This window comes from Taudactylus pleione, unplaced genomic scaffold (assembly GCF_031769625.1).
Source record: "Taudactylus pleione unplaced genomic scaffold, aTauple2 ptg000520l, whole genome shotgun sequence".
In the NCBI taxonomy this organism is placed as follows: domain Eukaryota; kingdom Metazoa; phylum Chordata; class Amphibia; order Anura; family Myobatrachidae; genus Taudactylus; species Taudactylus pleione.
Window position 1 is genome coordinate 10,354,537 of NW_028284922.1, and position 22,814 is coordinate 10,377,350.

Below are 22,814 nucleotides of genomic sequence, written 5' to 3' on the forward strand. Positions count from 1 at the left end.
TGAAGTGGGGTGTAGCAGGAGTACAGAAGGCCAGGGATGAGTACATTACAGCAAACCAGACGGAGAGGGTGTGAATAAGGGTTTTAGTGGCTTTAGTGAAAATTGGCCTAGTTCTGGAGAAATTACGGGGGTGGAAAAAGGCAGGAAAGGTAGAGAGGCCAAATGGGGGAGCGGTAGTACACTAAGGCTTCCAGATAGCTGACTTTGGAGCCAAATGAAAAAGACCTGTTGTAAACTGGGGAAGAGGGGACCTTAACAGGGAGGTGGAAGTCAATAACTTCTTTTTAAGCCATATTAAGTTTAGGGAAATATCTGGACTTCCAGGAGTTGATGGCCAACACGCAGCATGTGACATGTGAGAGGACAGAAAGGGAGAAGTCAGGAGAAAATATACATTTGAGTGTTGGTATACATTTGGTTTTGTAGGCCAAAGGAGCTGATGAGCTCTAAATGGGAAGAGGTGTAGAGGGAGAAGAGAAGTTGGGCCAAGAGAAGAACCTTGGGGGACAATGATGAGAAGGGAGATGAGTAAGGGAGATGGAGTTAGTTCCAACAATAGGATCAATAGGACAAGTAGGATGTGATCCAGGACAATGTTTTATCATGAAGTTTATTGGAGTGGAGGATTTGGAGGAAAAGTTTGTGATCTACAGGGTCAAAGAATAGAGACATTACCATTGGATGTGGCTGTGAGGAGGTTTTACATCTTCAGTGGAATGGAGAGACAGTAAGCCAGATTGGAGTGGGTCTAGAAGGGAGTGTGTGCAGGGAAAGAAGGAGTTTAGAATCAAAGGAGGGGTGATAGCTGGAGAGATCATTCACATGGGAAGAGGGATCAAAGGAGGGATTTTTATGAATGGGGAGACATTATAACTGCTGCTTTAAATTTAGTGGCACACTCACTGAAATCACGCCAGCGCCGTAATCTCAGAACCTATTACATTATGCCCCTTAAAATAGGATTATTTAGCTAGAGAATAAAAGAGAGATTTGAAATTAAAGTGAATAAAGCTATAAAATAAATAAAATCTGCAATTTGTGAGCTCTGTGGTCTGTACAGAGCTTCCACTGTTATGCATTTGCAGTGTTGAACCCTTACTGCTCCAATACACCCAACACTTTATAACTTATTGTGTGCTGGATATGTTCCACTGCATGTAAAACAGCACCCTAGTTGGTAGTGATTGGTTACCCCCTCCTGCACTTGGCAATTGAGTGCCACTAGCTTCCATGGCAATGAGCTCATGCAGTACACTATTGACAGCAGAGTATTTGCTAGATACTGTATATAGGTGTAGTTGTGCACATGAATGTTTGTGCTCCCCAGTCAGTGGATGGACCTGGTAACACCACTGATTATAGCTGTTGCTGTTGTTTTTCTTATCTTTCATATTTAAAATGCCACAAAGTTTCTGCAGCGCTGTACAAGTAATATAATTGTCATCTCTGAAGTACAATACAGTGGTATTTGACATAGGAATAACACGGCAATAAATGACAGACTAGGTAGGGTGAGGAATGAGGAGGACATAGGGCAACTCACTATCTTGTAGGGCAAATGGTGGGATTTTGCAGGGAGATGAGGTGGTTCAGTATTAGTCACTGAATGGACTTGGGGATAAAACACAAGGAGTGCAGGTGGCATGGTGAGAAATAAGAGGAAAGGGCTCTACCCATAAGAGCTCATATAGAAGAGGAAGGACGAACAGTTGGAGGGTGTACTGGGAAGAAGGGCAGGTGAGGTGGAGATTTAATAAGAGGGTTGGTAGGGTTAATGAAATGTGTGTTGTAAGTGCATGTTTGAAGCTGGCAGAAAGTCTGACTTAGGAAGTAAGTGGGTACCAGAGGAGGAGGGCGGGCTCTAGTAGTCTTAGAGGAGGGCATGAGAGGCGCTAACCAGGGTTGGAGGTACTGTAGGGGAGTGATCAGAAGAAGAGAATGGTGAGAACAGGGGAGGCTTGAAATGGTTACAGGGGATGTAGTAAGGAAGCCGACGGTCTAAATGCGTTGTGAATACTTTCCGGATGCACTGTATTTGAGTGTTTTGGTGGCTTTGGAGACCGAAGGCTATGATTGTTTCTAAGGGAGGTGGTGTAAAACGTGGAGCGGAAGGGGCCAAGGACTGACTCTTGGGAGACACCAATAGGTATAGGAAAAGAGGAGAGGTAGAGATAGAAAAGAGACAGTAAATGAGGTAATAAGGAAATCTTTGGAGGACCGACTCCCAAAGACTGATGGAATGGAAGGTTTGATAAACAGTGTCAAGGCAGAAGACAGATTCAAGAGGAAGAGAAGTGACCATTGCCTTTGGCAGTGATAAGGTCATTGGCTTGAGTGCTGTTTCTGTGACAATATTTTAGAGGGTCAATAAAGTTTTGAGATGAGAGTAATGAGACAGACCATCCTCTCTAGGATCTTGAAATGATAAGGTAATGTTTAGAGAAGGGGGTATATTTACTAAAGGTCGACTTTAATAGATTTAAACTCAATGAAAATCGATCAAAGTAGATGGTGTATTTCCAGGGTTAAATCGCACAGAACATTTTTTTAATTTAGTTTAAGTATTAGTAAATGTGTGATTTAGCCCTAGAAGCACAACATCGATTTTTATCGACTTTATTTTTATCGCTTTTTAAATGGATTAAAATCGTCCTTTAGTAAATATGTCTTCAGAGAGAGTGAGCCTGGGTCAAGTGAGGGTTTCATATGGATGGATGAGACAAGGGTACATGCTTGTTGCTTGAAAGACGAGGGGACCATTCTGTAAGAGAGGAGCAGGTTGAAGAGAAGGCTTCAGGAGACAGGGTGCAAAGAAGATGGGAGGAAATATGATCCAGAGGGAGCGGAGAGATGACTGGAGCAGGACACAGACTTTGTCCCCAGTGAGGAGTAAAAAGAAGAACAAGGTGTGGAAGGAATAGAAGGAGATGCCCTCGCAGACTCTGTCAATCTTGGATGTGAAGTGGAGAATCGTTGATGACCTCGTATCGGTTGCAAGACCTCTAGTGTGTAACAGGCTTAAAAAAATCTGTAAAACTTGCACTGTTAGGAGTTCCGGAGGACTGAAGCTGGGAAACGCTGATCTAAGTGACCGCAGAATGATTGTTGGTGCCAGACAGGGTGGTTTCAGTATCTCAGAAAGGGCTGACCTCCTTGTATTTTCACACAAAAGTCACACGTGGCACCATTCTGTGTGACTTTTGTGTGAAAATACAAGGTCAGCCCTTTCTGAGATACTGAAACCACCCTGTCGGGCACCATTCTGTGTGACTTTTGTGTGAAAATACAAGGTCAGCCCTTTCTGAGATACTGAAACCACCCTGTCTGGCACCAACAATCATGGTGCCCAATATTAAAAACATCCAGTGAGTGATAGGTTTGTGAGCAAAGGCACATTATTAATGAGTGAGGAGAATGGCCAGAAGGGTTCATGTGGACAGGAAGGCGACAGTCCTACCTTTTTCTTTTTTGCAGAGGGGCTGCCCGGGCTGGAGTCCACGCCTCCTGTGTGCTGTGGCGGCTGTGCGTAGTCCTCCTTTTCCAATGCGTACGCGCGATAAAAAAAAAACAAACACGAAAGAAAAAAAACGTGCATGGGCTTAGGGTCTGCGTCTACTGCAGCCACAAGCAACTGAATAAAGTTGCCATAATAAAAGCAGAAGCGCTTCCTATTGGAAGCACTTTCTACTAATAGCAATAGGAGACACCTCCCCCTGGGGTCTGCATGTCTGACGTGTAGTGTGATTAGCAGGAACTGCTTTCAATAGGAAGCGCTTCTGCTTCTAGGAATGGGTATGTGTGACCCGACGTCGGCAGCCTGATGCACAAGATACCGACAGCGGAGGTAAGTTAAGTATTTCTAACCCTCCTTTAGGGGTGCCTAACCCTAACCCTCCCTCGCAAGTGCCTAAACCTAACCCCCCCTACCCGCACTCTAAACCTAACCCTCCCAGGGGGGGGGGGGGGGTGCGTAGCCCTGACCTCCCCCCTAGTGCCTAAACCAAACCGCCCCTTCCCCTAGCCTAACCCTCACCCCCCCCCATCCACGGCTACATACATACTTACCCCCAGCGTTGGATGATCGGTACGGTGTCTTGTTGGGGGGGCTCAATGTCAGGATTAACATAGGCGTCGGCATTGCGACGCCTATGTTAGATCCCTTGCCTGGATTATGCTGTCTGTATAGAGACCAGCAGCCATGCATCCGCCGGTGTCATAACTGCATACACTGCTTCTATTACGGAGGGCTGTTAATTCACTTGCAGCTGCAGGGGATTTCGGGGGGATCACAGGTGGGTGGCGGATTTTGCTGGGAGGGGGCAGTAAAATCCGCCACTGGTCCTAACCATTACTAGTAAAATTTACCTAATAAAGTGGTCACTGAGTGTTTATATATTTATAATTGTATCATAAAAGTAACATCGGGAATTGTAGACCATGTCAAATAAATATGATGACTTTGCTTTTGACATAACATTAGTGTGATACAATTGAAACAAACAATTTCTCAATTAAGTTGGCAGCTTATAAAGGAAATACAGATCCCAGATAAAGGGGGAGATAAAAAATCTGTTTGTTCTCAAGTGTTTATCCAGATGGATTTATACATTAGGGAGAATGTTTCCTAGAGGTTTAAATAGACATTGTGACTTAAACTAATTAAGTATATTCCTATACTTTGTAATATAAAGGGTAAAATAATGTGACCGGATGAAGTATAGATTACTATATTATATACTGCACATTTTATAACATTTATAAAATAAGTATTCATTTCTAGCTTGTATTATACAAACAAGCTTGAAATAAAATGTTGTTTAGGTGATTAATGACCATTAATGGGATTTAAAAATGGCAGTTTAAATGTTTGGGTTTTTTTGTAGCCAATCTATATTATGTATATGTATCCATCCATCCATCTTTATTCCATCATGTGTTATGCAGCTTATTCTGAACTGCCCATCAGTAATTCCTAGGACCTTTTTGGTAGATTTGAATACATTTTTGAAATACCTGCCCCCTATGCACATCTCTATAATTATGTATCTGGTCACTAAGGGCTATATTTATTAAAGTGTGCATTTTTAGAAGTGGAGATGTTGCCCATAGCAACCAATTAGATTCTAGCTATTATCGTCTAGGAGGTGGCAGATGAATGTTAATTAGAATCTGGTTGCTATGTACTTCTAAAAATCCTGCACTATAGTAAATATACCCATACGTTTTTTTTTTTTTACAGATATTTAACTGAGGAGACTGGTATTCTAGTTTTAGGCTCATATGTAACGTTATACCTGTACTGGATTATTATATATGAAGCACTTCCTTTGTAATATACACACCTGCTGAATGTTGTGACCTTAGAGGCTTATAGTGATTGTCATTTAATGATCATGTGATATGTAAGACATGCCTATAAAGAAAGTGTTTTACTTATAAGTGTCTGAAATGCTATGATGTCTCGCTTATCTCTATAAGGCAGAGGTTCCCAGATGCACTCCTCAAGGCACACCATTCAGGTTTTAGGGATATCCATGGTTTATCACAGGCGGTAAAATCAAATTGACTGAGGTACTAATAGTCACCTGTAGTCAAGCATGGATATCCTTAAAACCTGGACTGTTGGGATGCCTTGATGACCTAGTTTGGGAACCTCTGCCATAAGGAATTGGAAGGGGCACACCAATTTATCATTCGCAGTCACACAATGGCTATAAAAACTAATTGCTTCTCCTCCACCCTTGTCTTCCAGCTGATGTTCTTTGGGTTCTTCCTGTGCCTGGATGCTTTCCTTTATGTATTCACGTTGCTCCCACTGAGAGTTCTCCTGGCCTTTATCAGGTTCATTACTCTGCCTTGTTGTGGTTTAAGGTAAGATGCAGTTACAGACAGCCTCACCTTTACTGGTTCTTCTGGCATTTTTATTTAACAGAAGACATGATGCACACAGTTCTGCTAATGATTAATGTGTACCTGCTGCGTCATACGTTGCAGGCTGTGCCTCTTGTCTCAGTGATATCATAAGCTCCCAGTAAATTAATAGGCTTCCTGAATGTAGGTTCAGTCCATAATTAGGTTGTGTCCACTGGGTTTAGCTGATGGTGCACTTTATAATGCAGCTCCCACTTTCAAATTTGTTCATTTTAAAAATGTTCTGCAGTCACAATGTAATAGCTAGGTAGCCACCATGACATAAGAACTTCCTTATGCTAAACCTGTTGTAGTTTGGTTGGGTTCAATACGATTGTTTGACAGTGATGATGCTGCCCGTGGTTATGTGGACACTGACATGCGCCGTTATGGCGACACACTTGTAATGCTGGTAAATGCATTTTCAAAGGGCCGACATAAGTTTACATTTTCTGGTAAAGGAGCATGTTTACAGTCGTAATGCTGTCCCCTTTAAAATGCGCTTAGCAGCATTACAAGTGTGATGTGATAATGGCGTCAGAATTTCAGTGTACCCCATATAGAGTGTGTCACATCATGACCACTGACAGTCTCACTGCATCCCGTTGGGTTTGTGTTTGTGCATGCATACATTGTGCTCAGCACTGACGTCATTAGATTAGTCTGTGGTATCTTAGTACAGGTTGAGTCTCCCATATCTAAATATTCTGAAATACGGAAGACTTTTGGCATGACTGAGCTAATGAAACCTTTGATTTTTGATGGTTCAAGGTACACAAACTTTGTCTAAGGCACAAATTATTACAAATATTGTATAAAATTACCTTCAGGCCGTGTGTATATGAAACATAAATGAATTTCATGTATGTACACAAACTTTGCTTGAGTCACAAAATTATTGAAAATATTGTATAGAATGACCTGCAGGCTGTGTGTATAAGGTGTATATAACATATAAATGCTTTCTGTGTGTATATTGGGGTCCCATTCCCAAGATATCTCATTATGATATGCAAATATTCCAAAATCCGGAATATTCCGTTATCCAAAATACCCCTGGTCCCAAGCATTTTGGATATGGGAGTCTCAGCCTGTATTATGTGTTCTTCAGCCATTGGAATGTGTAATCCTGCTCAGAGTATTGGCTGCTTTTTATCTAAACACACTGTAATGAAAGAAATAGTGTGCTTATGTTACAGCAGGCCGTAGCTGTATAGTGGTGCCAGTGTCACAGCAATCCTTGTCATGCTGACGTTACATGAATAACACAGACAGGGTAATGTAAGCACGTCTCACTTCTGCAACTTCTTTCAAGTCCTTTTATTCTTTAATTATTTACATTTTTTGTCAAACCCGCACATTTCTCATTCACCACGCGCTTATTGATGCGTGCAGTGTCCATCTCTGATTGTCCCCAGAAAGGAAAACCTGCATTACAACACTGCTGGCAAAATAGACTACATTCTCATCACTGCAATCCAACCTTACTTTGTTCAGGAATACTATCATAATCTTGGACACTGCTCCTCTCTATACATCATATATAGCAGCCGTTATTGGTGCAGATGCCTCTGCTGGACAGCGACCAGTAATCTGTCCTTTTTTGTGCTACCATTATATTGTCTCCAACTATAATTGTGTGTGCAACCATCTGTGTTACTACAGAATGGCACTAGGTGGCGCTATCTCCTGGTCACTCTAAATATATGCAAGATGTCTGTGCTACATTCAGCCAGTACCAAAACAGTTTAAAGAAGAAATTTAAGAATGATCTAATTTTATTTCTTTAAACTTTTGATTCTTTAGGCAGTGAATTTTGCATTTTCAGAAGTAGAGCTGTTGAAAGTGATTTATTTATATAGATTTCTTATTTTGCAATCTAACGTAGTGTTGTGTTTCCAGTGATGGCCGTCTGCTGCAGCCGGCTCAGGTCTGTGACATTCTGAAGGGTGTGATACTGGTCATATGCTATTTCATGATGCACTATGTTGACTACTCCATGATGTACCACCTCATAAGAGGGCAGTCTGTCATCAAGCTTTACATCATCTACAATATGCTGGAGGTAAATACTAGTAACGTATATTTCTAGCTCTGTACATTCTAAAGTATTTACCATTTTGAGGCTTCACAGCCTCACTGGGCACTGAGTGTCCTAAAGCAGACACCGCACAACTTTGCTGTAGGCTGGTAAGGAAGGGAACACCTGCTGGAAATGCAGGAGGTGGCTGAGGGTGATCAGCAGAGGGTTTCAGTTCTATGTGAGAGCTCGATAAATAGGGTTGTGGAAAATAGCCACCTTGATAACTTTTGAATGCTGACTGGTCAAAGGTGTTTGTCAGCTGTCCATAAGTTTAGCATAGAACTGTCTTGCGCATATATATATATATATTTATAATATATTTTATAAACCCTTACAACACTATTGGCACGAGTAAGAAATTGGTCAAATTAAGAATACATATGTCAAAGATAAGCACGGTGCATGATAAACATAGCATGCAAATATCATGTTAATTATGAAAAACATATTTCTAGAAGGCAGTTGTCACGCAGGAAACAGATTGTATAAAGACAGCGGACATGTGTTTCTGTCTGCTTCCCTTAATCTAATTACTGATGCATGGAGGAACATAATTTATACATCTGTCCCTTGGTGCTCAGGTCAGATTAATGTATAAATCTCATGGTTACGTAAACGTCTTCATTCGAAGTTCGTTTTCTTACTAGCTTATTAATCCTCAGAAAGCGAATGGGGAGTGGCCATGGTGAGGGGACTTCCACCAATGTACTATTGGTCGGGGAGGGGATTTGGTAACCTCATTACAGTTAAAGCACAAAAACAAAGCAAAATAATGAAGGCAAACAGCGTGGAAGCTGAGCGCTGGCCAGGGCTGTGGAGTCAGTGCGCCAAACCTACGCCTCTGACTCATCCAAATGTATATTCATTCGTAACAACACATTTCCAGCTATTTATTTCCCCTGTTTTGAACAAAACTTTGTTTTCACAACAGAGGACAAATACTGCTGTACTGGGCTTTATATCACTGATCTCTCTCTACTGCCTCATCTATGAAATATATACCATGTGTAGATATAATAGCCCAACAAGTCATTTTGAAAACTAGAAAACAGTCTGCACCAAATGGAGGGGCGGCTATTTTTATTTGACCTAGGATGGAGGAAATATCGTTACTAGAAACAGTCCCACCTTATCCCTGAAAAATAGTTGTTCCCAAACGTGTGTGTGCCAATCTGGGGGAGATGAGACACTTTACGTGCCCTCCCCCTTCTCTGAGAAAATACAATAGTCGGTAAGGGCCATATTATTTAAAATAGGTTACACCCCTCTTTTAAATGGGAGAGATAATACTCCATTCCTTGACTTGTTCGTTTTCTGCAGTGTAGGGTTATTTTATTTGGCGATCACAGTGACTTTCAGAAATAACTTCTAAGGAGTCACATACTGTAGTTTGAAAGTTCGGACTTCCCTTTCTTAAACAAGGGTGCCATGATGTATGTTGGTGCTAGGCTTTCTTGTACTGAATATTGTGTAGGGTAAGCCCCACCACCTTAATTAAAGTGCTGCCTCCTCCCCCACTTTTCTCCACTAGTAATTAATGGCGGACTTTATGGTGAATAAGTTTTCAGTAATTTAGAGTGCTGCAGTGCAGAAGACAAGTGGGAGCTCTCTTCAGCATATTTAATGTACATGCTGAGGATAAGTCACACTTGTCCTTAGCATGGAAGTTCTAAAAAGTGCAGGTATTGGCTCTTTTGTCCATAGTCCAGTATTCAGAAGGTTCTGAAAAGAAATAAAAAAAAAAAAAGTAATTGTTACTACTTACTGGTAATGTCATGCACAGAGGTATTTAACCATGAGAAGCACAGATATACAAGGTGATGAGAAAAGGGTTGCAGAGTGCAGGGATATTTCTAAAACCTCATCTACAGAACTAAATCACAAGTGTTTCAGATTACAGATCCCACCATGTTTTATACCGTACAATGGTTTGCTGTAGACTGAAAACTGATAGAGCCTGCAACCTAATGGCTTTCACACATAGGGACCTTGTAATTGACTGTAAACCTTGATTAGTAATTGAAGACCTAAATGAAACCACTTATGCGCAATTAAGCAGCTCATGCATTTGTTTAGATTTTGCGGTAGGTTTCATTTTAATACATTCGTGCTGCTTACTATTATAAGCTCTGTATCTAAATAAGTACATGTATGAATTCCTATATAAAACACTGCAGGTTGATGATCTGAAATGGTGTATTTATGAAGCCTTGTTTATTATACTGTAAAAGTCTTCATTGGCGGCACCTTAGACTTGCAGTATGTTCTTTAGACATCTCAGTGGGTGCGCTGATAAGAACCTTGTACAATCGGATGTAACCTCATTGCGTTAAGCCCAGATTGATACAGCAGGATGGTTTATCGTCTCTCCAGTGGCCTCCTCTTTACTACAATCTCATTACTTTTATCGTGTGCTGTTTACAGGTTGCTGATCGCCTCTTTTCATCTTTTGGTCAAGACATTTTGGATGCTCTGTATTGGACAGCCACGGAACCCAAGGAGAGTAAGAGAGCCCACCTTGGCGTTATCCCTCATTTCTTCATGGCTGTGTTATATGTCTGTATCCTTGAAATCATACATCTGTACAGTTGGCCTCCGTTAGGAAAAGTGTGGTTACGCATCTATGTATTAATGTGCTATGGTCTGTCCTGAGACTGCCACGACAGACAATACAGACCATAGCGCAAAACATAGTCCGGAGGCAGACCTGAACCTGCCGTACGATGGGTCCAAAACTTACTAGCACTAGATTAAAGAATTATTCATTTACAGTATATTTTAAAAGAAAAAGTGGTTTGTTTGATCCCAGGATGAGCATCTACATAAAAGTAAATACATATATATGTATACAACCAAAACCAACCTGCGCTATATTAAAAACAGCCGCTCCTTTCAGTAAGTCCTCTGTTAGTAGGACCAACACATAAATACAAAACAATTACTTCAAGGGCGCTACAACACACTTAATAATATAGACAATTCTTATATTCTTCGTAAATAACAATCCCTTCAGGGTTTATAGGCTCCAGTTATTTCTGTTTTGTGAATGTAGATAACAACTTTCGTGCTCGCTTTTCAGAGCTGATCGGAGAGTTCATATGACAAAACTTGTTTTAACGTCCTTCTTGAGGTTCTATAAGATACCCTCATACCAGAAAAACACCCAAGATAGGCCCAAAGGCCAACATTAATACAATGTAAAACAATCTTTATTAAAAAATTCGCAAATTCAGATAGATAAATGTATAAATATGTTAATACATCAACATCTTTTATACAGATAAAAATAGATTTTCCACACCTTACAAATGAATGAAGGTTTATAACATAATGTCCACCATTAGTGTAAACCCTACGCGTTTCGTCTTACGTCAAGACTTCATCAGGGGTAGATCTCGAAATACATATATTTAAGGATATAGTATGACAGTGATCAGAACGGCTCTTGGAATCAATAATTAACCTCACACTCGTTGTACATATTGAGATAAATCAGATCTTTAGATCATCAACATTAGGTTATACAACACTTTTTAGGTCCTTCTTCCTCTCAATCCCACTGCCACAAAAGATTGTGGCAGTGGGATTGAGAGGAAGAAGGACCTAAAAAGTGTTGTATAACCTAATGTTGATGATCTAAAGATCTGATTTATCTCAATATGTACAACGAGTGTGAGGTTAATTATTGATTCCAAGAGCCGTTCTGATCACTGTCATACTATATCCTTAAATATATGTATTTCGAGATCTACCCCTGATGAAGTCTTGACGTAAGACGAAACGCGTAGGGTTTACACTAATGGTGGACATTATGTTATAAACCTTCATTCATTTGTAAGGTGTGGAAAATCTATTTTTATCTGTATAAAAGATGTTGATGTATTAACATATTTATACATTTATCTATCTGAATTTACGAATTTTTTACTAAAGATTGTTTTACATTGTATTAATGTTGGCCTTTGGGCCTATCTTGGGTGTTTTTCTGGTATGAGGGTATATTATAGAACCTCAAGAAGGACGTTAAAACAAGTTTTGTCATATGAACTCTCCGATCAGCTCTGAAAAGCGAGCACGAAAGTTGTTATCTACATTCACAAAACAGAAATAACTGGAGCCTATAAACCCTGAAGGGATTGTTATTTACGAAGAATATAAGAATTGTCTGTATTATTAAGTGTGTTGTAGCGCCCTTGAAGTAATTGTTTTGTACATATATATGTATATCTTTATATAATATTTTTTACTTTTTATTTGTATTAGCATTAAACAGAAGAGGTCAAACACATCATTAAATATACAGCCATGGCCAAAAGTTTTGAGGATGACACAAGTATTGGTTTTCACAAAGTTTGTTGCTTCAGTGTTTTTAGAAGTGGCTTCTTTGCTGCCCTTCTTGACACCAGGCTATCCTCCAAAAATCTTCATCCTGTGTCATGCCAACAGTAAAGCATCCTGAGACCATTCATGTGTGGGGTTGCTTCTCAGCCAAGGGAGTGGGATCACTCACAATTTTGCCTAAGAACACAGCCATGGATAAAGAATGGTACCAAAACATCCTCCAAGAGCAACTTCTCCCAACCATCCAAGAACAGTTTGGTGACGAACAATGCCTTTTCTAGCATGATGGACAACCTTGCCATAAGGCAAAAGTGATAACTAAGTGGCTCGGGGAACAAAACATTGAAATTGTGGGTCCATAGCCAGGAAACTCCCCAGACCTTAATCCCACTGATAACTTGTCGTCAATCCTCAAGAAGTGGGTGGACAAACAAAAACCCACAAATGCTGACAAACTCCAAGCATTGATTAGACAAGAATGGGCGGCCATCAGTCAGTATGTGGCCCAGAAGGTGATTGACAGCATGCCAGGGTGAATTGCAGAGGTCTTGAAAAAGAAGGGTCAATACTGCAAATATTGATTCTCTGCATAAACTTAATGTAATTGTCAATAAAAGCCTTTGACACTTATGAAATGCTTGTAATTTTACTTCACTATACCATAGTAACATCTGACAAAAAGGTCTAAAAACACTGAAGCAGCAAACTTTGTGAAAACCAATACTTGTGCCATTCTCACAACTTTTTTCCAAGGCTGTACGTGAAAGGTGCTATGAGTAGGGGTATGCAATATGGAGCATACAGAAGAAAACCGACACAGTCGAAAAACAAGAATAAGCTAATAAAGGACATGACCCCAGATAGCCAGTAGACGGCAATGCTGAGTTTTTTTTAACAGATGGAGACCATGATTTGCTGAGTAAAAGGAAAAAAAACAAAAGGAGCTGATGAGTGTTTTAAGGCCCCCATACATCAGCAATCGTGCAATTTGCAATCAATTGAAAAAGGGAAAGATTTTTATACACAATCGATTGCAAATTGCACGATTGCTGCAATCAATTGCTTGTGTGTGTGTGTGTGTGTGTGTGTGTGTGTGTGTGTGTGTGTGTGTGTGTGTTTTTTTTTTTTTTTTTTTTTTTTATGGGATGATAAATAGCACAGTGAACCAAGGAAGGGAGGTAAGAAGGGAAGGGGAGCAATCATGGCAACACTGGAATGTTAGGTAAAGTGTAGTATGAGAGAACACACTGGAGAACCAAATAATAAAACCTGTAGATGGGGGAGTTAGATGGTGCCAGGTGGGTTACTATTGTTATATTCGTACCAGGGGTCCCACACTATATGAAAAGCAGAAACTGTATAATGGAGATTTGTAATATATTCCATAGATGTAGTGTGCCAAATCCTGGTAATAACGGCATTCCTAGACGGCTGTAGAGTTTGTTTCCAGTTGCTGGCTATTTGAAGATTGGCTACATTAATTATATGACGGATGAGTTTATTGGAAGGTTTAGCTACAGCTATAATAGGTGGGTGCAAAAGAATAGGCAGTGGGTCTTTAGGTATGTGTACAGCAGTAACCTGAGCAATCAGAAGTAAGAAATCATCCCAGAACCCAGAGATAATTATACACACACTCACACTCTGTCAAAAGCTTAAGAACACCCCTATTTTTACCTTTTTTATTGATATTTCCGCAGCTTCAGGTTAAAAAATAAACAATTGAAAATAAGAAATAAATCATAGAAATATTTTATTTGCCAAATTTGTATCAATACTTTTGGCTCTTCAAAGTAGCCTCCTGTTGCAGATATAACCGCTGAACACACTGCTGGCAATCAAATGTTGTTCAGGTGTTCTTCCAACAAGCTGCAGAAGCTCCTACAAGAGTGCCGCACTTGTAGTTGCTTTGCTTTCACCCTTCTGTCCAGTTCAGCCTAAACCAGCTCAATTAGGTTTAAGTCTGGGGGATGTGCTGATCATTCCATGATTTGAAGCCTATCCTCTTTTTCACGGGGTAACGCTGATATAGGACCTGAATCATTACGGATCGCAACTGCAACAGCATACGCAGATTGGCTAATAGTGTGTACTGCGCATACGTAGTCCCCGCAGTGTGCGTGCATGAGTTAGCATTGCGATCGCACCGCCATCACTTATACAGATACAAAGCCATCACAGACTGAGGGAAGGGACGTCGGCGTTTGGGGGTGGTGACAGGGGAGTGGTCGGAGAAACGCAAGCGTGTCTGTCCGTTTTACACCGTTGCATGATCGTGCTTGAGTACTCACTGCGTGCAATGAGGTTAACAATTTCTGAGTAAGGTCAGACCTGCTGTAATTGTGCGTGCGGGGCGGATGTTACCGATGTATACGCAGGACTGCAAGGTATTACGGATGTGAGATAGTGGTAGGTGGTGTCTCTATGCTGGCTGTGCAACAGTTTTGTGATTGCAGTCATTAGCATATTTTTGCAGCAGACCTGTGTACGTAATTGCAGCCGTGATCGCTATAGGGATCCGTAGTGAATCAGGCCTGATTCATATGTGGACGGTATTGCAGCCACGACTGCGTTTTTTGTGCAGCACGACTGCGTCTTTGTACGAATACCATCGACTGTGGCGATAGAATAGAGACTCCCAACTCAAATCTGCCGCTTTGCATAATAAGTTGCACCATCGGACGACCATCAGAGCATGAGACATTAGAGCAGCCCTATGGTTGCTCAGAATGTCCATTGGAACATGATTGCTGGTGCAACTGAAAAAAGATTGCGTCACTGGCCGTGCCACACCTGTGTCTAGCTAGCCACCACCCTGTTACCACCCTGGATCGTTTACTGAAATTGTGTCTCTCTCTGAGTCGCCTGGCGTTCAACATCGGGGCACATGCACCGTGCGATTCTGATGCACGCACAGACTGAAAACATCGTCTGCTTGCTACCAAAATGGACACTACGTCCACCACTGAATCCGGCCCAGTATATTAAAAGGCTCTATATAATGTGTATATTTTTTTATGGGTGGGGGTGATTTAGTAATGATTGCGCTCTTTCATGTTAAAAGTGCTCCTGTTGCCTAAGCACAATGGAAGCAGGGGATGCAGTCAGGAAGCAGACGGTCGAAATGGCGACCGCCGGCTTCCCGACTGTCAAATCCTGGCAAGGTACTAATGACAGGCGTCGAAATCCAGACGCCTGTCATTAGACCTACGCCGGGAGCCCAACGCCCAGCATACCAAACGGTGGTAAGCCGGGCGCGGACAGCCGCGCGGGGGGGGGGAGGGTTAGGTTTTAGGGCTCCCGTGCGGCCTTAGGATTAGGCACCCCCCCAGGAGACTTGGGTATAGGCTAGGGGAAGGGGGGGTTAGGGTTAGGCACCCCCACCCCCGGGAGGCCTATGTCTAGGCTGCGGAGAAGGGGGGGTTAGGCACTAGAGAGGGAGGTTAGGGTTAGGCACCCCAAAAGGAGGGTTAGGGGTAGAGGGGGGGGGGAGCAGAGTTAGTAAATACTTACCTATTTAGCGGTCGGGATCTTCACTGCTGCCGGTCTTCCGGCGTCGGGATTTGTACCGCCGGACATAGGTCCAGCGGTATTTCATACCGATCCCGGAAGCCGCCATCTTGTGTATTAAACCAATAATTTTAAATTTATCATTGAATTCCCTTTGTATAGTCCTGTCGCAGGTTAGTAGAGTATTGTGTCATCCCACCAATAGGGGGTGTAGGTGACTGTTCACTTTACTTGCAGGATTCGAGAAGGTGCTCTGGCTACAATGTAAGCCATTTACTGGGAATGTACATGTATAACTTCCTTAATGGCCCACAAGTTTTACACGCCATCCTCATACTAGTGCAAGCGACCACCCTGAATGTGGCTTTCAACTCGCACAACAAGTCTCTTCTCACCATCATGATGTCTAACAATGTAAGTGCCTGCCCTGATGTTCACCAATGCGGTATGTGGTTTGTTTTTCTTTCCTAAATCCACATATTGTTAACATTTGTGTATTTATTGCCATCTGCTACTAATTTTGTGCCAGATTTGAACTTCTTCATTTTCTAATGGTTTTCCCTTAAATTTTAGTCCTTATTACAGTGGTATCCACAGAGCTATAATTGTAATAAAAATACAGATAAAAGGGAGAAAAAAAAACAACAAAAAATGTCATTATGTCCCTGTGGTTATATCTGAAATAATCACTCACTACAGAGGCTAACACAGTAGAAATCTTTGAGCTGCCCAGCCTGAAATGTGTGACATTACGAACGACAACATTTAAAAATTCAGTTTCAATTTTGTTTCTTGGGTCTGTGCCTTTTGAAAGGCAGGAATAAAAAGGAATGTGTGATGACATATTGTGTCTGTATCTATACATAGACTATATAGTGTGGATTTATCCCTTTCCAGAAATAAGTTTGTAGCTAATGCACTTGCCAGGGATAGGACACCTGCACTTAAGCAATTTGAAACTTGGCTTTCTTCTTAGAAACCATTAATGTGGCCGTACATGCTGTAATCCTGGCATACAGTTAGGTAATTATGTATGAGACCAAAGCGGCCTCCATTCCTGAGCATCATCTGGAAATTGTGTCTGGCTGACTGGGATCAGACTGTGTTTTGTGTGGTCACTCTCCGACCATACTAATTGGGACCCGCGTGTTTGGTCCAAGTACTGGATCTCTAGAGATTTCCAATGCAGACTACATGTGACTAGTTCAGGCAGATGGGCCAAGCTGACTGGTCTCGCCGATTTTTATTTTGTATTTTTTATTTTTTTTGTACTTCAAGGGTATTGAGAGTTATTGTCTACTTAATAGTTAGCACTTTGAAGTGATTTTCTAGCCAAGTTGTACATATTCTGCCAGCTGTAATAAAACCGTTTTATGAGGGTTTTTTTTTTTTTTTTTACTGTATATGTCATCATTGCTGTCTTGCATACCTCTACTGTCTTCTGAATTCTGTTTTGAATAAGTTTTATTATGCATTACTGCAGGACTCCTGTACAAGCTATCTCGTTTATTCACATTTTACCAGAGAAACATTTATTTCTTCAGAGGTCCATCTATTAAGCTTAAACTTAAGCCACAGACCAGGTGGGTCTTGTGCCACCATACTTTATATATTTAATAGTTTAATCATCTTTTCTCAGTTCCCCTGTACTGGAAATACATGAACACCATTTAATAAGCTTAATAACTAGCAGTAGGACATTTTGTAGACAAACTGGCTCCCTGGGCAACAATTTCTGGCAAACCCATAATTTTTACATAGTGCGTCAGTGCATTGAGGGCTAGCAGTGCACATTGGCAACAGGGCTCTCAGTACGGGGGACAGTCGGTAGTTTTGTCTACTGATCAATCTATTAAATTAAACTCCTGTTGTTCAGCATAATATATGTTCTCCCTAATTGTGCAAGGCGAGCTTGGTTTGCTCCTTTGAACCTTTCCCAGAACATCAGGGTGCTACACTTTTTTCTCGGGAGACTCCTCTGTAAACTAGACATACACCTAGGTCTTTACCCTTTCTCTCCCAGGATGCTACCAAAACCCTTGTACATTCACTGGTCATGTCCAGATTGGACTACTGTAACCTTCTCCCAGCTGGCCTCCTCAAATCCCATCTCTCTCCTCTCCAGTCTGTGCTCAATGCTGCTGCTCGGCTCATCTTCCTCTCCAAACGCTCTACATCTGCCTCCCCTCTTTTGCAAGCCCTCCACTGGCTCCCATTCCCTTTCAGAACCCAATTCAAGGCTCTCACACTCACTTACAAAGCCCTCACCCATTCCTCTCCCATTTACATCTCTGATCTCATCTCCCTTCACTATTCTGTCCGCCCTCTTCGTTCACTTAATACACGTCGCCTTTCATGCCAATTGATTACTTCCTCCCACTCCCGCCTCCAAGACTTTGCCCCGTGCTGCTCCTCACCTTTGGAACTCTCTCCCTCTCCCCATCAGACTCTGCACCTCTACCATCTTTCAAACGAGCTCTTAAGACCCACTACTTCATTAAAACCTTCCAGCTCTCATCCTAACTTGCTGCTACATCTTCCTTTCTCCCCGCCCACCCTATCAGTTGTCACTCCTGTTTGTCTTCCCCTCCCTTAAAGAATGTAAGCTCTTTCGAGCAGGGCCCTCTACCCTCTTGTGCTTCTCCCTACTGTAATTTAATTTATCTCTTACTAGCCACTAGGGCAACTAACACTTGGCTGCTTATGCGGGCATTAATGTCACTAATATAGCAATGTTTATCCATGTCCTGCATTGTATTGTATTGTAAGTCAATGGTTACTTTTTTGTCTATGTACTTTGTAAGGCGCTGCGGAACACTTGTGGCGCCATATAAATAAATGATAATAATAATAATAATTTAAACCTACCTCCCACCTTAATTAAATAAAACTCTTTTAGTGTTCCCCAAAATACTGCTTGGTTTACAGCATTTATGTTTTAAATGAATCATTTGTGAGGAGACCTTGTGACTCTCTTGACTAGTGTCTGTGAAGCGTTATAACATTGTTCTAGCAAGGTGCAGGGTGAGTCCTGTGAGATTTGTAGGATGACACCTGAAAACAGTCACCTTGAGCCCATGCATAATGTAAGTCATTTTGCAGATTGGAAATGGCACCCAATGCACAGCAACATACAATGACTACACAAACAAAAACAAAAAACTTCCCTGCACCCCTTTTTTCTCATTTCCGTAATTGCGCACTCTAAAAGGAAGCCATGTTTTTGCATTTCACTTATTTCACTTACCCCCACCTCCTCCCTACATCTTGTACAAACTTCTGCTATTCTACAAAAGCCACCTTCTTGCTCTGCAAACCTATGCACGTTGGTGGAAATGTTGGTGCACTTGCACAAATCAGCCAATATGCATTTTACATTGTTTATGCGGAGTTTTGTGCTTCGTAAATTAATTTCTACAATTAAGCAATGTATTTGCATGAAAGGTGTGGAGGTGGTGTGAGATTTGTGCTCCCTCATGTTCCTCCTATGGTTCAGTGCACAGTACATATAAGAATTCTGATGCTTGTCTTTAAATATCTTGTAACTTTGCTTGTGTCTTTGGTAACTGCTGACTGATTTCCATATTAGCTTTGTGTCTTTCCTTAATCTCAGAAAATATAGCCCTAATGAACTACATATAAGAGTATAACATTGCTCATCTGCTTTTCTACATTAAACTGTTATTGAATTTTCAGTTTGTTGAAATAAAGGGGAGTGTTTTCAAGAAGTTTGAGAAGAACAATCTTTTCCAAATGTCAAACAGCGGTACGTGGCTTCAATTTAAATAAACTTCTATGTTGTGTGTTACTGTGGGTGGTGCGGATGCGTCCTCATACACCTATCCTCAAATCAATGTGCACCATGTCTAGCCACACACTTTTCTCACACTATTTGTGTCTAATTCCTATTGCTTATGCAACAAAAGTACAATGCACGGGTACCCTGGGCACTGGTGCTGGCATTGCATGCAGCTGCTGTGTGCGACTCAGATGATAACCAGAATAACAAGGTGGAGGGTGGATATGAGTGACCCTTACTATGCATCACGCCATGTATCGTTGTGCTTAATCAGTGACTTAATACCAATGCCATGGTGACATAAATACTAATCCGATGCCTAGGACACAAAGTGATTTTGTATGTGGCCATGATGCAAATAAGAAGCTAAATTTAGGAAAAAGTACAAAGGTCCTCTAAGCCAGGCGTCTTGTGCCATATGATGCTGAGAGCAAATGTGTATGAGGTCATATAATCTATATTCGATATTCGACGATTGCACAATTTAAATTTTATATACTCCTGACACCTTGTCCATCCATGCACTGACTCCATACACAGCAACGGTCATAAATGCATATAACCCTATTCATGGCTTTCACAATCCGTTCTTCCACCTATCTTTTTTTTTTTGGTAGAGAGTAAGGACTACTTAGTCTTTTAGTATTCAAAGATCTTGAAGGGCGACCTCCTCCTAATTATATTGCTGCCCTAATTTCCTAATATGCTCTATCGTGGGTTTACTTATGTCCACTAATTAGCCTTCTGTTATTTCTCATACTATAGTTTTTTGTTTTTTTTATTGATTTTATATATTTGCTACAAAACTGTGCTTCCTACTGTAAATCATTAGTACTGCGTATCAGCCTCTTTCTCTGGATGGCAGCCCTACAAACATTACCTTATAACTCTGTCTCATCATGGAGGCTTAGATTGGACAGGTCCAGCTGTTAGTTGCTTGGGCAAGAGAGGTTGGACCAAACAAGTCTCTTATTTATTACTAGTTATTTGTATAGCCCACACATATTCCGCAGCGCATTACAGAGCGTATATGAACATTCACATCAGTCACTGCCCCAGTGGAGCTTATATTCTATATTCCTTACTACATGGTCACACCTGAACCAATTAACCTACCAGTATATTTTTGGATAGTGGGAGAAAATCGGGGCACTTGGAGGAAATCCACATAAGCATGGGGAGAATATAGAAACCCCACACAGTTAGGGCCATAGCGGGCATCAAACCCATAACCTTGGTGCTGTGAGGCAATAATGCTAACTCTTGCGAATATGACTGGACACAGCAGCTCACGATGCTTATCTGCCAGCCACATCTATGTACATACCGTATAATGATCCAAAATATATTTTTTGAATGATGTTAGTCTGTCTCCTGATATGAGTGTGTGTGTGGTCAGCTCTATTTGGCCTTTGTACAGTCGGAGTTGGCCAATGCTTAAATATTTCTATTAGTTCTCTACTATTTTTCACACAGCTAATTACTTTTCAGAATCTGCCTACACACCTCCCCTTCTATCTCATAAGCTGTGCACAGCCTTCTCCGATCTGTACACTTCTCCATATTACATGGTTCTATAAAAGTAACAGATGTTACTGGAATTTCTTAGAGTGCAGAATTGTTCTCTGCCCCCTCCCCACACACTATAGGTACATGAAAGCAGAATGATATTCCCAGTAATTCCCTACATTAGGTTACTAAAGTGTGATCATTTTTCATTCTTTAACATAACCACTGTGAACCTTCAATTACCATATTCATGCTGTACATACATAAATACATAAGGTGTGTCTGACTCTGCTTTGGCAGTATATGCACCTAGTTTAAGGTAATTGATCATCTGTAGCAGGGGCAAAGCATACAGATGTGTTCTCATACACCTTGCATCAATATGCCCGGTCGGAATCGGTATGAAATTCCTGGCAGCGGCAGCCCGACACTGGAACAGATCCCGGCAGCAGCAGCCCAACAGCGCTGGAAATCCCGGTCGTCCCTAGGTAAGTATTAACTAACCTTACCTACTCCTCTATCCCTCCCTTAGGGGTGCCTAACCCTAATCCCCCCCCCCCCGCTTCCCCGCTGCCTAAACCTAAGTCCCCTGGGGGGGTGCCTAACCTTAACCTCCCCCCGGGGGTGCCTAACCCTCCCTCCCCCTAGCCTGGAATCGGTATGATATCCCGTCTGCCGCATGGCCGGGGGTTTGAATCCCGGCAGCGGCAGCCCGACAAAACAGCAGAGCCCGGCAGTGGAAGCCCGACAGCGCTGGAAATCCCGATCGTGGTAAGGTAAGTATTAACTAACCTAACCCTCCAGGGGGGGTGCCTAAACCTAAGTCCCCCCCCGGGTGCCCTAAACCTAACCTAAACCCCCCTCTGCAGCAAGAAGAAAGGGAAGATTCTGCACAGAGCCGATTTTCTCAAATTCGATCAATATTATCCACAAAGGACCAACCATACGTGATCATTGCTTACAAATAAGATCATTCAGAAAATTGTTGGTGGTGCTCCCATAGCCCAAAGAACAATACATACAAAAACAAAGAGGAAAGTAGGGCTAGTTGTTGGGGCACACTTAGAAAACTATAATAAAATATAACTTTTATTCGATATATTTAAATAAAATGTGAGGTACCGGAATTCCCCAAGAAGAAACAAAACTATAAGAGTATAAATGTAAAATGGATCTAATAAGGTCCTGAGGTGATCCTCTGGCGAAATACTGAATAATTAATAATCGTACCAATGGGTATGGTATTCGTGATCAAAAAAAGGTAAAGGTGTTTAACCATAAATAGGATACACGAATAAGAGTATGGTTCGTGGTGCTCTGACTGACACACTTGGGGTCCCCAAATATTCCTCTTTAATCTACGGCACCTGGTATTCCCTGGGGGTCTCCCCTCCAAGTACTAACCAGGCCTAACACCTTTTAGCTTCCAAGATCAGGCGAGATTGGGCATTTTAGTGATGTATGGCCGTAGTAATAGTCATATGAGGAAGGGTAGAATGCCCCCACCCAGGTCAGAACAGAGACGTAACCAAATGATCGATGTAGGACGAGTACAGTGAGAAGTCCATTTTTATTATAAAAATCGTGTACCAAAAAAGTTTACGCATGAGCATAATTTCATTGTTACACTTGTAATTTATGCGTCAACATTGTCAAGATAGA

General features: G+C 41.5%; 1 protein-coding gene and 1 pseudogene across 1 annotated transcript in view; one reads left to right on the top strand and one right to left on the bottom strand.

The window, feature by feature from the left end:
* TAPT1 (transmembrane anterior posterior transformation 1) overlaps positions 1–22,814 on the top strand; it is a 74,787-nt gene that overhangs the window by 14,200 nt on the left and 37,773 nt on the right. The window contains exons 3-7 of the mRNA XM_088450644.1: positions 5,753–5,871; positions 7,813–7,975; positions 10,418–10,553; positions 16,161–16,258; positions 19,541–19,610. Coding sequence (XP_088306770.1) covers positions 5,753–5,871; positions 7,813–7,975; positions 10,418–10,553; positions 16,161–16,258; positions 19,541–19,610 — 586 coding nt within the window. The remainder of the gene's footprint in view (positions 1–5,752; positions 5,872–7,812; positions 7,976–10,417; positions 10,554–16,160; positions 16,259–19,540; positions 19,611–22,814) is intronic.
* Positions 22,508–22,625, bottom strand: LOC148501359 (5S ribosomal RNA; annotated as a pseudogene).